Below are 14696 nucleotides of genomic sequence, written 5' to 3' on the forward strand. Positions count from 1 at the left end.
ATGGACGCCCTCCATGACGCTCCAATCAGGTGCCAGGACATCTTTAAAGCCTTACCTGACCAACAGAGACCCATCAGAGTGGTTCTGACCAACGGCGTGGCTGGTGTTGGAAAAACCTTCTCAGTGCAGAAGTTCACTCTGGACTGGGCAGAGGGCTTGGAGAACCAACATGTCAGTGTGGTGGTTCTGCTTTCATTCAGGGAGCTGAACCTGATCAGAGATGAGCAGTACAGTCTTCTGGAGCTGCTCCATGTTTTCCATCCAACATTACAGAAGGTCACAGCAGAGAAGCTGGCTGTCTCTCAGCTTTTGTTCATCTTTGACGGCCTGGATGAAAGCAGACTTTCATTGGATTTCACCAACAGGAAGCTGCTGTCTGATGTCACACAGAAGTCATCAGTCAGCCAGCTGCTGACAAACCTCATCCAGGGGAATCTGCTTCCCTCGGCTCTCGTCTGGATAACTTCCCGACCCGCAGCAGCCAATCAGATCCCTCCTACATGTGTTGACAGGCTAACAGAAGTACGAGGCTTCACTGACGCCCAGAAGGAGGAGTACTTCAGGAGGAGATTCAGTGATGAAGAGCTGTCCAGCAGAATCATCTCCCACATGAAGACATCCAGGAGCCTCCACATCATGTGTAGTATCCCAGTCTTCTGCTGGATCACTGCTACAGTTCTGGAGCACATGTTGACTACAGAGCAGAGAGGAGAGCTGCCCAAGACCCTGACTGACATGTACTCACACTTCCTGCTGGTTCAGACAAAGAGGAAGAAGAACAAGTACCACGAGGGACGTGAGACGAGTCCACAGAAGCTGACGAAGGCTAATAGGAAAGTTCTTCTGAAGCTGGGAAGGCTGGCGTTTGAACATCTGGAGAAAGGAAACATCATGTTCTACCAAGAAAACCTGGAGCAGTGTGGTCTGAATGTGAAAGAGGCCTCGGTGTACTCAGGAGTTTGTACAGAGATCTTCAAAAGAGAGTGTGTGATCTTCCAGAAACCAGTCTACTGCTTTGTTCATCTGAGCATTCAGGAGTTTCTGGCTGCTGTCTACATGTTCCACTGTCACACCAACAGGAAGACAAAGGTGCTGAAGAACTTCTTTGGGAAAAAATATAAAGAGTCCTCTCTGGATGATTTCCTTAAACGAGTCATGGAGAAATCCCCCCAGAGTAAAAATGGCCACCTGGACCTGTTTGTTCGCTTCCTTCATGGCCTCTTTCTGGAGTCCAACCAGAGACTCTTAGTAGGTCTGCTGGGTCAGACAGAGATCAGTCCAGGAACCATCCAGAGAGTCATCAACAACCTGAAGGAGATGAACAGTTATGGAATCTCTCCTGACAGAAGCATCAACATCTTCCACTGTCTGACGGAGATGAACGACCTCTCATTATTTCAGGAGATCCAAGAGTTCCTGAAGTCAATGAACAGATCAAAGATTGAACTCTCTGAGATCCAGTGCTCAGCTCTGGCCTTCATGCTGCAGATGTCAGAGGAGGTTCTGGATGAGTTGGACCTGCAGAAGTACAACACATCAGAACGGGGACGACAGAGACTGATTCCAGCTGTGAGGAACTGCAGAAAGGCTCGGTGAGTCCAGATGTGATCATTAACATCATTGATCAGTGTAGGTTAGTAGTTTAATTTTGAAAATAAAGTCAGATTGTAACCACAAAGTGTTTGTGTCCGTACGCTGCAACCTTCCACACCATTCCTTTATTGTACAGACTCAGCAGCAGCTCCATGGATCCCAAATCCAAGAGTGGAGAACAGATTTGAAGTGTGTCACATCCATGCAGTCACAGCTGTTTCCACCATGTTTCCACTGATATTAATCCTGTTCAATGACACATTTCATATCAGTGAAAATGTTCTTTAGGACGTCCACTGACATGTTTAAGTGTCCTGCTGGAAATCACTCAAATCATCCATGAAATCCATGAAAAATCCTTTTAGTGTTTCTAACTTCACCCTCTGTCCTCTCTCTCACTCCATCCTCCTCACTGCTTCTTTCACTGATGATCACACAAACATCGTATTCAGCTACAAAATAACACAATAATATCATCTGATGATCATTATTATAAGAGCAGGATCCATATTTGATATCAGAGTAACACACTGCTTGGTTATGTGCAGTCATCATCAGTGACTGTGGCTCAAACAGAAGCTTTCTGATTGGTTGCTGACCTTGGTCACCTGTCCACTCTCACCTGTTTGTGTTTGCTCTCTCTTTGCTGTCTCCATCCTCTCTCTCCTTTCTCTCCCTCTCTGTCTTTGTACGTCACTCAGGTCCAATGGAAACAGTGACATTTACAAACCAATCAAAGACAAACTGATCCATGTCAGGTTATAACAATATTCAAAGTGAATACAGGCTGCTGCTGGACACAGACAGGTAACATCATTTTGACTTGCTGTCACCTGGATCTGGACTCATAAACACTGAAGCCCTGAACAGGAATACAAATCATTTTCTGCCAACTAGCGACACACCAGCAGATAATGGCTCAGAAAGCTAAAATGAGCCAATCATTTCTGCGTTTAGTTCCCCTGAAATCAGATCTGATATCAGCAGCTCTGAGTTCATTCATCATTATTTTCCAGTGATGAGATTTCTGCTCCGTTTGGTAACAGTCAGCAGGTTTTTCCTGCGTGTGGACGTGAACAGTCGTACCTGACAGCAGGTAGCAAACAGAGATCATCTTTCCGGCTGGAACTCTTCATTGAGCTGAACTCATTCAAAATGTTCTGGAGTCAAAACAGGAAACAGTCCAAATGTGTGTCTTCACTCTGACTCTGGATCAGATCTCAGTGACAGACTGTGGACATTATGGAAGCCTAAATGTGACACCATCTTCCTCCTTCATCTGCAGATTAAAGCCAAACAAAGATTCTCATTAAAAGTCTGCAGGTCTGAGAGAGACTCAATCGTTGTGTCATGTCAAACACAGTAAGAGGAGCTGAAGCACAGATGTGAAGAGCAGATTCATCAGATTATAACCTCACTCTGTTTTGTCTTCATATACATTCAGTCTGTGTTTATAATGCAGATTTTCTGCTTTTATAATAACACATTTTATATTTTCTATCATCACAGACTGACTCGGTGTGGACTCTCAGAGTCTCACTGTGAAGTTGTGGCCTCAGCTCTGAAGTCCAACCCCTCCCATCTGACAGAGCTGGACATGAGTGAGAACAACCTGCAGGATTCAGGTGTGAAGCTTCTGTGTGCTGGACTGGAGAGTCCAAACTGTCGACTGGAGACTCTGAGGTGAGTTCACTGACTGCGGCTGTTGTTGTTTTTCTATATTTCAGGTCTTTGATTGATGTTTGAAACTTTCTTTAGATCCTCAATGTTCAGGATGTTTCTGAAGACAAATGTGAAGAAGTTTGAGTGCTTTCAGAAATGTTGTCTTTCCAAACGACTGAACAACAGTTTTTCCTTTTGGCTCCAAACAGAAGTGACAGACTTGAGCAGGGTTCATTTAAAGGCTGACAGAAGTGGAGTGGTGACGGGGAGATGTTTGACAGGACAGTGTTTCAGCCTCCACAGGTTCATGTTGTGCTCCATCAGTCAGTGAAGATGAAGTCAGTGCTGATGAGGCTGTAGAGTGTGTGAGGGATGTGAATGAGGATGATGAAGATCTGATGATAGCAGATAAAAACAGGCTGCAGAGACTTTGAGCCATACAGGGCACACAGTGTGTGTACAGAACAGCTGAAATCATTATGGAGGCCTCACTGGAATATGGAAGCATCACAGTACAGCTTCAGTGAAGCATTAAAGTCTCTGATATGAGATGAGAAATGAAGCAGCCAGAGCTTTTTCATGAGTGGAAATCCTCTGTGACTGTGAGCTGCTGCTACAGCCTCCAGATTAGCCAGCAGCTCATCCTGCTCAACATTTCCTCACCAACTTTAATGGAAGTGTGATGTTTTCAGCTGGAGTGATGGTCAGGGTGGCCTCCCTCTCCTCTTCTTTTCCTCTTCCTCTTTCATTTGTAAAGCCACTTCTGCTGCTTTCATTCATTTGGAAGTCCTGTAGCTGAGTTTGGGAGAGACTAACAGCCTCGGCAGCAGAGGGGAGAAAGGCTGTAACACCACCACTTTACTCTGTTCTACCTGTCACATCATTTTATCAGGAAACAAATATGCTCATGTTTTTACTATGTTTGTCTTGAAGATGTAAGAAGATCACATGGTGCTTTTTATTATTGTGTTGGTTTGTTTCCTGTCTCTTGGATGGAGCCCAGCTGTGCGTGGCCCCTGGGCCTGTGGTCAGAGTGTGTGCTGGATAATCCGGCCCAGGATGAGGCCAAACTGACATGGGATGAAGTGTCAGTCACATAATTGAGCTTAGTGTAGTTTCATTTCTGCACAATTTAAAAACAACCAAAACTTTGTTCTGTCTTTTCTATGTTATACCGTAGAATTTCTCTGATACTGTGTCCAAAAGGAGCAGCTTTTACTTTGAAGGGGAGGCGTCTCTGTTTCCTCTTCAGGTTGGATGATGGAAGCAAATTAGTGTGTGATGTTCTTTCAGTGTTGCACTTTGTAGACGCTCCCTGAGCACTGGTCTCACAGCCAGCTGCACATAGAGACCAGTGTTGTTAGTCCAGGTCAGAAGATGACTTGTTGGAATGAAAATGAGCTTGTAGTTTGTCTGCTTTAATAATGTGACTGGAAAAAGGTGTTGGACTTCAAATATGTCCATTTCTTTCACACTTCACCTTTAAAAGTGAAGCCTTGTGGTTCCTGGAAGGAAAAACACGACTTTTTCAAGTCTTTGTCCTGTTTTTATGAGAAATGTACGACTTTAATGTGAAACATTCAGAGTTTTTTCTCTTGTTGTGTTTGTTGGAAGCTGCTTCCTGTTGGCTTCAGCTGTTTGGAGTTTCCATTTTCTAAACTTCTACATTCTGAACCTTCTTCAGCTCTGAACAGATGATGAAACACTGAATGATTTCAAGCTCACACTTTGTCTAATAAACTTACATCTTTCATTCTTTACACAGATTGTATCGCTGTTGTTTGTCAGAGATCAGCTGTGAATATCTGGCAGCAGCACTGAAGTCCAACCCCTCCCATCTGAGAGAGCTGGACCTGGACGACAACTTCAACCTGCAGGATTCAGGAGTGAAGCATCTGTGTGGTTTCCTGGAGAGTCCAGGATGTGGACTTGAAACTCTGAGGTCAGTCAGCATGTTTTAGTTGTGCTGAGATGAATATGATGTGAAAGTTGTGCTGACACTAAACTGCAGACATCAGGCTGATATTATACTGATCCACACTGAGGATCTTCATGGTAAAGTCTGTTTTCTTCTTCTCTGGTTTAGTCCATTGACTGCAGCAGAACAATGTTCACATTTCAAACAGTGATACTCAATGTATGGCCCGCGGCCCACACGCGGCCTGCCCACCTTTCCTTATTCAGAGAGAGGGGACCCTGATTAACTGTGCAGTGTTCTTCCTCACAGTTCTAAGTATCAGACACAACAATGAATAATCCACAGCTGACTGTCTTTAGCAGGTCAAAGGTCACGGCACACAGCAGACAGTGGGAAATATTATAACTCTGATCATTTGTCAGCACATATCCATATGTATAAAAACAAAGCTGACACTGTGAGTGTCACTGTCTGGCTGGCAGACCGTGGGGATGTGGGGAAGGAGGAACCAGGCGCGTTGCTCTGTGTATAAACAGTGCATTTATTTACAGTGTGTGGAAATAACAACAATAAATGACAGGGACTAGAAAGAGAGAGCAGATTTCTCCTGTTTTGGCTTCCCTTCATTGGCTTCCTGTTAAGTCCAGAATTGAATTCAAAATCCTGCTCCTCACATACAAGGTCTTAAATAATCAGGCCCCATCTTATCTTAATGACCTTGTAGTACCATATCACCCTATTAGAGCACTTCGCTCTCGCTCTGCAGGCCTACTTGTTGTTCCTAGAGTATTTAAAGGTAGAATGGGAGGCAGAGCCTTCAGTTTTCAGGCCCCTTTTCAGCAGGTCAAAGGTCACGGCACACAGCAGACAGTGGGAAATATTATAATTCTGATTATTTATCAGCACATATCCATATGTATAAAAACAAAGCTGACACTGTGAGACTTGATCAGAGGTGTGATCATCACAGCAGAGGCCTTTGTGTCAAAGTCACTGAGGATCAAACAGAAACACATGAAGCAGATTTTCCTGTTCTGGCTTTTTATAGCAGATAACCTTCAAAATATTCTGCAGTCCATCAAAAACTGAAGCAAACCATGAATCAATATGTGAACATGAGCTGATGCTGCTGAAGTGAAGCAAAGTTACAGAGGTTTGATTACAGACACAGCTGAGAGTTTGTAATCTGTCATCATTTTAAAAGGTTTACATTTCTTCAGTATTGAACAGCAGAAATGAGGCTTTGTTTTCGGAGGCCGACAGCAGTGAACACAACAGCAGACTGGTGCGTAATAAGCAGTGAATAATGCAGGAAACAGATTTTTGAAGGTAAACTGTTCTTGAAGTACACTGAGAGAGAGAGCTGTGCAGGAAGTAAACGTCAAAGTCAGAGAGAATTCATGACGATGTTCATCAAACGTAAAGCGTAGTTTGGATCTTCTTCTGCTGCTGGTTCAGTCAGTTTTGGTTGGAGACAGATGAAACCTGCAGCTTCAGGATCTGTGAGCTGTCCACTTTCAGCCCCGACGGCGTGTCCGTGGACGTGCCGTCGAGTGAACGATCCACGCTCTGTGTTTCCATCTTTGTGTGTTTAGCTGCTCTCATTTACTGTTTTATCTGTTTGCTTGTTGTTGAAATACTTTTGGGAGCTTTAACCTGAGATTCTTTTTTTTCTTCTTTTTTTTTTCTTTTTTCTTGCCTGTCCTGTTTGGTTCTTTTGCCATCAGAATTATTTCCTAAAGGCAAAGAAAGATGCCCAATGGATTTACTTTACCAAATGGACCATCCCAGCCTATTGGTCTATTTGATTCACCTTTGCTTTTATTGTTTATTTTATTTTCACTTGCTGAATATGGGAGAGACTTGACTGGGGAAAAGAAAGAGGGAAAGAAAAACAGCGGGGAAGAGGGATGGCGATAAAAGACAAAAAACAAAAACCAACAAAACAAACAGACAAAAAATCCACATATCAATCACCTGGATCACCTGTTAAGAAAGAAAAAAGAGAAAACAAGCAAACAAAAGAGAGCAATATAATAAACAACATCATCGCGATTATCTATGTGAAGATAACAGTAAATACTAAATATTAAACATTATTGTGCAGCACGTAAGATCGACAGCGCACAGTGTGCTTTGAGGTAGCAGCCAAAACGGCTGGAGTTTGTGTGTGAGCACCCGTGTGTACACCTGTGAGCATGAGCACGCTTGTATTTAAAAGGTTCCTTCATGTAATGATCTGTTAGAGGGTGTGGGGGGCCACAGCCCCGTCCTCCAGGGCATGTAGCAGGTATGGAGGAGAACAAAACTCCAGACATCCAGAGGCCCTCAGAACACAAGAAACCAAGGAAGACCAACAGAGGGGCAGCTGCGCCACTGTCCCAGAAAGAGCTGAGGAGAGCCCCAGATGAGGGGTCACTCAGCAGCAGTGGAGCAGAAGCCAGGGGGTGTTGCAGTGACGCGCCCGTGAGCTCCGCCGGCAGCCAGCTGTGCCTGAGTGACCGAGCCCCAGGCTTCGAGGCTGAGGGCACTCCACCCCCGAAGTGGCCCAAGCGAGCCCCAGGCTCCAAGCCCCAACAAGCAGCCACCAGGAGTGAGCCGGTGTGTACCTGGACGCCCATCCCCGGACACAAAGAACCACCAATGCACCGATGTCTGAGGGCGTCTGCTACTGGCAGGGGGAGTGGTGGGGGGAGATAAATTCTTCACTCCTGAATCCTGCAGCTTGTTGTTATACAGCTCCAGCTGTCTCAGATGGGAGGGGTTGGACGGAGGGGTACCTAGACCTGGGGCTTAGAGTACGCTTGGGGAGTGTGATTGTGTGTACAGTGTCTATTCTTCAAAGAAGAAGAAAAATCCTCCACTGGATAATTCACTGTGAAACTCTCCAACTCTTCATTCCATCTTAAAGTCTGTCTGACACTGAAATCCAAAGCAAAATGTGCGTTTGCTTTACAGACAGCAGTCCAACACAAACATACACACATCATCCAAAACACAGTCCAACATCCAAATCTCCTCCACTGCCAGCATGAATGATGGCAAAGAGAAGGAGGAACACTCTGACATTCAGGGTTAGAATGAGTTTCATGAAGCAGACTGTGAAGATCAAAGCTGCATTAGAAAGCTTACATGAATGAATGAGTGGACAGAAGTGGACAGAGCTCATCTGAAGCACTTCAAAGGCTTTAAATCAGCACATTTCTCTTTATTCTTTATCAACTCTGTTAGTTTCTCTCAGTTTTCTGTGGAATGAAGCTAACAGCAGGCTAATAAGATGCTGACCAATAGGTTTCTATTAAAGGTTGTAATTTGTATATGAAAAAGTGCTTTGGCTCAGCAGGGATCAGCTTACAGGTAGAATACAGCTGCTGGATGGGATTAGCATGTCATAGCTATCTACCAAACTGCTAACTGGGGGATTTCAGGCCATCTATGAATCATTGTTGCTAACTGTTTATTCAGCTTAGGCTCACAGGGCTGCAGCCTGTGCCCTAGCTGTCATAGGGCAAGAGGCGTGGTCCACCTGCACAGGTGAGCAGTCCATCACAGGGCCAACAGAGAGAGACAGAGAAGCACTCTCTCACATCCACACCTACAGCCAATTTAGAAGCACCAATGAACCTAAGCAGCATTTCATTGGACTGTGGGAGAACATCCAACCTCCACAGAAAGGCCAACAAGCTTCAACCTACAACCTTCTTGCTTTCAGGCACTAGTGCGAACCACTTTTCCCCATTTCAGCCCAAATCCTGCATCTTCCTGTTTCTGACTCCAGGCCAGCTCCACTAACACTTTCTCATCAGACACTGCCACCTAGTGGAGGAAGTCTTAGTTCCATTTGAAGCTTCAGATTACAGTTAGTGCCTTTAAAAAGGAACTAATCCCACTAAAAGATTTCCACACAAACACCTCATCAGTGGGACTCTCAGAGCTACCAGCCCTTTGCTACAATCACAAAACTCTTCATTGAAATGAATGATATCAAAGCTGGAATCAAATGAGTCCAAGTCTTCTGCTGATTCAGCTGCTGTGTTTTACTTGCATCTATTTGAAAGAGTGAGTGTAAACACAAAAAATATTTTATATTATGTGCTGGAATGTGCAGAAAATAGCTTTAAATGTTAAACTAATTTCTTCAAGTCAGAGAATGTTGCATATAATTAAATTTTTGCTTGATGCATAAAGTTAAAAGATTAAAACTGATAAAACAAGTTAAAAAAAGAGACTTTTCCATTTGATTACATTTTGTATGATGGATTATGTAGAAAAAGTAGAATTGGGCTGAAAGATCCATCGCTTTCTCACCTCTTCAGGTTGTAAATCGTGTTTTTAAAAAGTAACTAAGTAACTAAGTAACTAAGTAATTAATTACTTTTGAAAATAAGTAATCAGTAAAGTAACGGGATTACTTTTTTGGGGAAGTAATCAGTAATTAGTTACTGATTACTTTTTTCAAGTAACTTGACCAACACTGCTTGCGACCCTGTTGACTATTTTGAATGAAACGCTTGATTGTTCGATTATCACGCTTCAGAAGCTTTGCAATTTTGAGACTGCTGCATCCCTCTGCAAGATATCTCACTATTTTTGACTTTTCTGAGCCCATCAAGTCCTTCTTTTGACCCATTTTGCCAAAAGAAAGGAAGTTGCCTAATAATTATGCACACCTGATATAGGGTGTTGATATCATTAGACCACACCCCATCTCATTACATAGATGCACATCACCTAATATGCTTAATTGGTAGTAGGCTTTCGAGCCTATACAGCTTCGAGTAAGACAACATGCATGAAGAGGATGATGTGACTCATTTGACTAATAATTCTGCACTCCCTGTAGTCTGAAACTGCACAGTTTCCTGTTTGAAGCTTCTTCTTGTCTTCTTCTTGATCCCATCTGCCGGTGGATCACTGACTTCCTGATGGACAGGAAGCAGCATGTGAGGCTGGGAAAGAATGTCTCGGACTCCCGGACCATCAGCACCGGCTCCCCTCAGGGCTGTGTTCTTTCTCCTCTGCTCTTCTCCCTGTACACCAACTGCTGCACCTCCACCCACCAGTCTGTCAAACTAATCAAGTTTGCAGATGACACCACCGTTATTGGACTCATCTCGGACGGGGATGAGTCTGCCTACAGGAGTGAGGTTGAACGTCTGGTGTCCTGGTGCAGTCACAACAACCTGGTGCTGAATGCCCAGAAGACAGTGGAGATTATTGTGGACTTCAGGAAGCACACAGCTCCACTCCCCCCCATCATCCTGTCTGACACCCCCATCACCTCTGTGGACTCATTCTGCTTCCTGGGTACCACCATCACCCAGGACCTGAAGTGGGAGCCCACCATCACCTCCGTCATTAAGAAAGCCCAGCAGAGGATGTACTTCCTGAGGCAGCTGAAGAAATTCAACCTGCCAACACGGACGATGATGCAATTCTACACTGCAATCATCGAGTCCATCCTCACCTCCTCCATCACCGTGTGGTACGCTGGAGCCACTATCAGGGACAAACAGAGACTGCAGCGTGTTGTGCGCTCTGCTGAGAAGGTGATTGGCTGCAGACTCCCATCTCTGCAGGACCTGTACACCTCCAGGACACTGGGGCGTGCAGCTCGGATCTCAGCTGACCCTTCTCACCCTGGACACAGTCTGTTTGACCTGCTCCCCTCAGGCAGGAGGCTCCGGTCCATTCGCACCAGAACCTCTCGCCATAAGAACAGTTTCTTCCCCTCTGCTGTTGGACACATGAACAATAACCGCATGACTGTTCCCACCACTAACTCATGACCCTACGCTGTGTTCACTGTATCATTCCATGTTTGGCACTGATCACCACCTGCACTCATGTATATATCATGTATATATCTATCTACTTAGCACTTTTAATTCTTATTCTTATTTCTATTTTCATGTCTATTTAAGTGTAATTTATAACAGTATGTTTGCACTGAAGCACCGCAGCAATTTCCTAATGTTGTAAACCTGCTCAACATCTGGCAATAAAACCCTTTCTGATTCTGATTCTGATTCCTGTTGGCTTCAGCTGTTTGGAGTTTCCATTTTCAAAACTTCTACATTCTGAACCTTCTTCAGCTCTGAACAGATGGTGAAACACTGAATGATTTCAAGCTCACACTTTGTCTAATAAACTTACATCTTTCATTCTTTATACAGATTGATGGACTGTGGTTTGTCAAAGATCAGCTGTGATTATCTGGCAGCAGCACTGAAGTCCAACCCCTCCCATCTGAGACAGCTTGACCTGAGCTACAACAAGCTGCAGGATTCAGGAGTGAAGCATCTGTGTGGTTTCCTGGAGAGTCCAGGATGTGGACTTGAAACTCTGAGGTCAGTCAGCATGTTTTAGTTGTGCTGAGATGAATATGATGTGAAAGTTGTGCTGACCAGACCACGACCACGCCGTGCAGCCGATGGGGTTCTTTTCGGTTTACCGCATGGACAGGACAAGGGAGTCGGGGAAGGAAAGAGGTGGTGGAGTGTGTTTGATGGTGAACAACAGATGGTGCGACAGCACAAACATCTCCCCACTCACACACTCTTGCTCGACCAATCTGGAGCTTTTGATCGTTAAATGTCGCCCTTTCTATCTCCCTCGGGAATTCACTGCGGTCATAGCTTGCACTGTTTACATTCCGCCTCACGTGGACTCGGACACTGCCTTATGTGAGCTACATGAGGCTCTCACACATCAACAAACACTTCACCAAGATGCCGCACTCATTGTTATGGGAGATTTTAACAGAGTGAATCTCAAACGGACATTTCACAACCTTCACCAGCACATCAACTGTCCCACCCGGGGCACGAGGACATTAGACCACTGCTACACCCCGTTCAAGAACTGTTACAAGGCTCAGCCCCTGCCGGCATTTGGAAAATCGGACCATGCCGCCATCTTCCTCATGCCTGCTTACAAACAAAGGCTAAAGCAGCAACCACCAATCAGGAGGGAGGTCGCTCGCTGGACGGACCAATCAGTGGCTGCGCTGCAGGACGCACTGGATGACGCAGACTGGGACATGTTTCGGCGCAGCTCTGATGACATCAACATGTTTACTGAAGCGGTTGTGGGATTTATCGGGAAACTAGCGGACAACACAGCAGAAAGAACTATCATCCGAACGTTTCCCAACCAGAAGCCGTGGGTGGATAAAAACATCCGCGACGCTCTGAGATCACGCAACGCTGCCTACAATGAAGGGCTCGTCTCCGGTAATATGGACCTATACAAGGCTGCGTCCTACAACGTGCGCAGCGCGGTCCGAAAGGCAAAGCGGAGCTACGGCGAAAAACTAGAGTCACAGCTACGACAGTGCGACTCTAGGAGCCTGTGGAAAGGACTGCGGACTATAACGGACTATAAACGACCAGCTTCTTCAATGATGAATGCAGATGCTTCACTGGCTAATGAGCTGAACACGTTTTATGCTCGCTTCGACGCCGCAGCAATTAAAACAACAAACGGCTGCGCGCGCTTGGAGTGCACCAGTGAAGAAAATGCATTCATCATCACAGAGCATGCCGTGAGGAACACTTTCAGGAGGGTGAACACCAGGAAGGCAGCAGGACCAGATGCAATCCCTGGCCGGGTCCTTAGAGCCTGCGCTGATCAGCTAGCACCGGTGTTCACGGAGATCTTCAACCTCTCCCTGGCCCAAGCTGTGGTTCCCACGTGCTTCAAACAGTCCATTATTGTTCCTGTTTCAAAGAAACAACAACCCACTTGCCACAATGACTACCGTCCAGTAGCACTGACTTCAATTGTGATGAAGTGTTTTGAAAGACTGATGAGAGATCACATCACTTCTTCACTTCCTGCCACCATCGACTCACTTCAGTTTGCTTACCGGACTAATCGTTCCACAGACGATGCCATATCTCACCTGCTCCACACATCCCTGAGTCACCTGGACACTGGCAGAGGGAATTATGTTAGGATGCTGTTCGTGGACTACAGTTCAGCATTCAACACAATAATTCCCTCTAAGCTTTTCACCAAGTTGACAGATCTAGGACTCAGCTCATCACTGTGTCAGTGGATCCTCAACTTCCTCACAGACAGACCCCAATCAGTGAGGGTGGGAAAACAAGTCTCCCCCTCCATCTCACTCAGCACTGGAGTGCCTCAGGGCTGTGGTTTAAGCCCCCTGCTGTACTCACTGTACACTTATGACTGTGTAGCCACATCAGACACCACCTCCATTGTCAAGTTTGCTGACGACACTGCTGTTGTGGGCCTGATCTCCGACAACATCGAGACGGCCTACCTGGAGGAGATTAGGAACCTGGAGACCTGGTGCCAGGAGAATAACCTCCTCCTAAACATCAGCAAGACTAAGGAGCTGATCGTGGACTTCACTACAAAGCAGGCGAGGAATTACAAACCCCTCATCATCAGTGGCACGACAGCGGAGAGAGTGGACAGTTTCCGATACCTGGGTGTCCACATCACTCGGGACCTGTCATGGTCCTGCCACATCAACACCCTGGTTAAGAAAGCCCGTCAGCGTCTCTTCTTCCTCAGAAGACTTAGAGACTTCCATCTGCCACTGAAGGTGCTCAAGAACTTCTACTCCTGCACCATCGAGAGCGTCCTGACGGCAAACATCTGCACCTGGTTTGGGAAAAGCACCAAGCAGGACAGACGAGATCTGCAAAGAGTGGTGCACTCAGCCGAACGCATTATTCAATCAGAGCTCCCTGACCTGCTGTCCATCTACACCAAGCGGTGCAAGTCCAAAGCTATATGTCTGTGAAGGTTCTCAGTCATCCAGGTCATCGTAGTCAAAGGAGCTTGCAAAGAAAAGCGTCTGGACTTCTTTAAGTTGCTTGAAAACGTTTCACCTCTCATCCGAGAAGCTTCTTCAGTTCTAAGGTCAAATGGTGGAGAGTCCCAGATATAAACCATCCCAACAATGGACTCTTCTCACTGTTGAGGTCTGGGAAGCGCTTCCGCTCCCTTAAGGCCAAAACAGAGAGAATGAGGAGGAGCTTCTTCCCAAAGGCTATTCGGGCCCTGAACCAGGTGTAGGACTGGACTCTCCCAAACACGTCACTATAAGACTGGACTCTCACACACGTCACCACACGCACCACCACACATTTCCTATAATCCTATAATTCCTATAATTTATAATCTTTATAATCTCTTCTGCTATTTGCACATTCTTTACTGTAAATTCCTAAGCTAATTTGTAAATTCTGTAGTAAACTGTAAATTGTAAATATTGTAAAACTTTTCTTCTGTCATTTAATGGTCGGGCATTGTACAGCTACAAGCATTTCACCCCCATGTCATACTGTGTATGGTTGTGTGTGTGTGACAAATAAAATTTGAATTTGAATTTGACACTAAACTGCAGACATCAGGCTGATATTATACTGATCCACACTGAGGATCTTCATGGTAAAGTCTGTTTTCTTCTTCTCTGGTTTAGTCCACTGACTGCAGCAGAACAATGTTCACATTTCAAACAGTGATACTCAACGTATGGCCCGCG

At 45.4% G+C, this 14696-nt stretch overlaps 2 protein-coding genes across 2 annotated transcripts in view; both read left to right on the forward strand.

Annotated features, from left to right (window-relative positions):
* Nucleotides 1-14696, forward strand: part of LOC309702569 (uncharacterized protein) — a 1256944-nt gene that overhangs the window by 360710 nt on the left and 881538 nt on the right. The window contains 2 exon segments of the mRNA XM_082527162.1: nt 5021-5197; nt 11350-11523. Of these exon segments, the coding sequence (XP_082383288.1) occupies nt 5021-5197; nt 11350-11523 (351 nt within the window).
* The window catches only part of LOC309702576 (NLR family CARD domain-containing protein 3-like), a 120744-nt gene that overhangs the window by 99307 nt on the left and 6741 nt on the right, over nt 1-14696 (forward strand). Inside the window, exon 9 of the mRNA XM_082527186.1 lies at nt 3103-3276. Within this exon, the coding sequence (XP_082383312.1) occupies nt 3103-3276 (174 nt within the window). The remainder of the gene's footprint in view (nt 1-3102; nt 3277-14696) is intronic.

Source organism: Aulonocara stuartgranti, assembly GCF_965226115.1.
Source record: "Aulonocara stuartgranti genome assembly, chromosome: 3".
Taxonomy (NCBI): Eukaryota; Metazoa; Chordata; class Actinopteri; order Cichliformes; family Cichlidae; genus Aulonocara; species Aulonocara stuartgranti.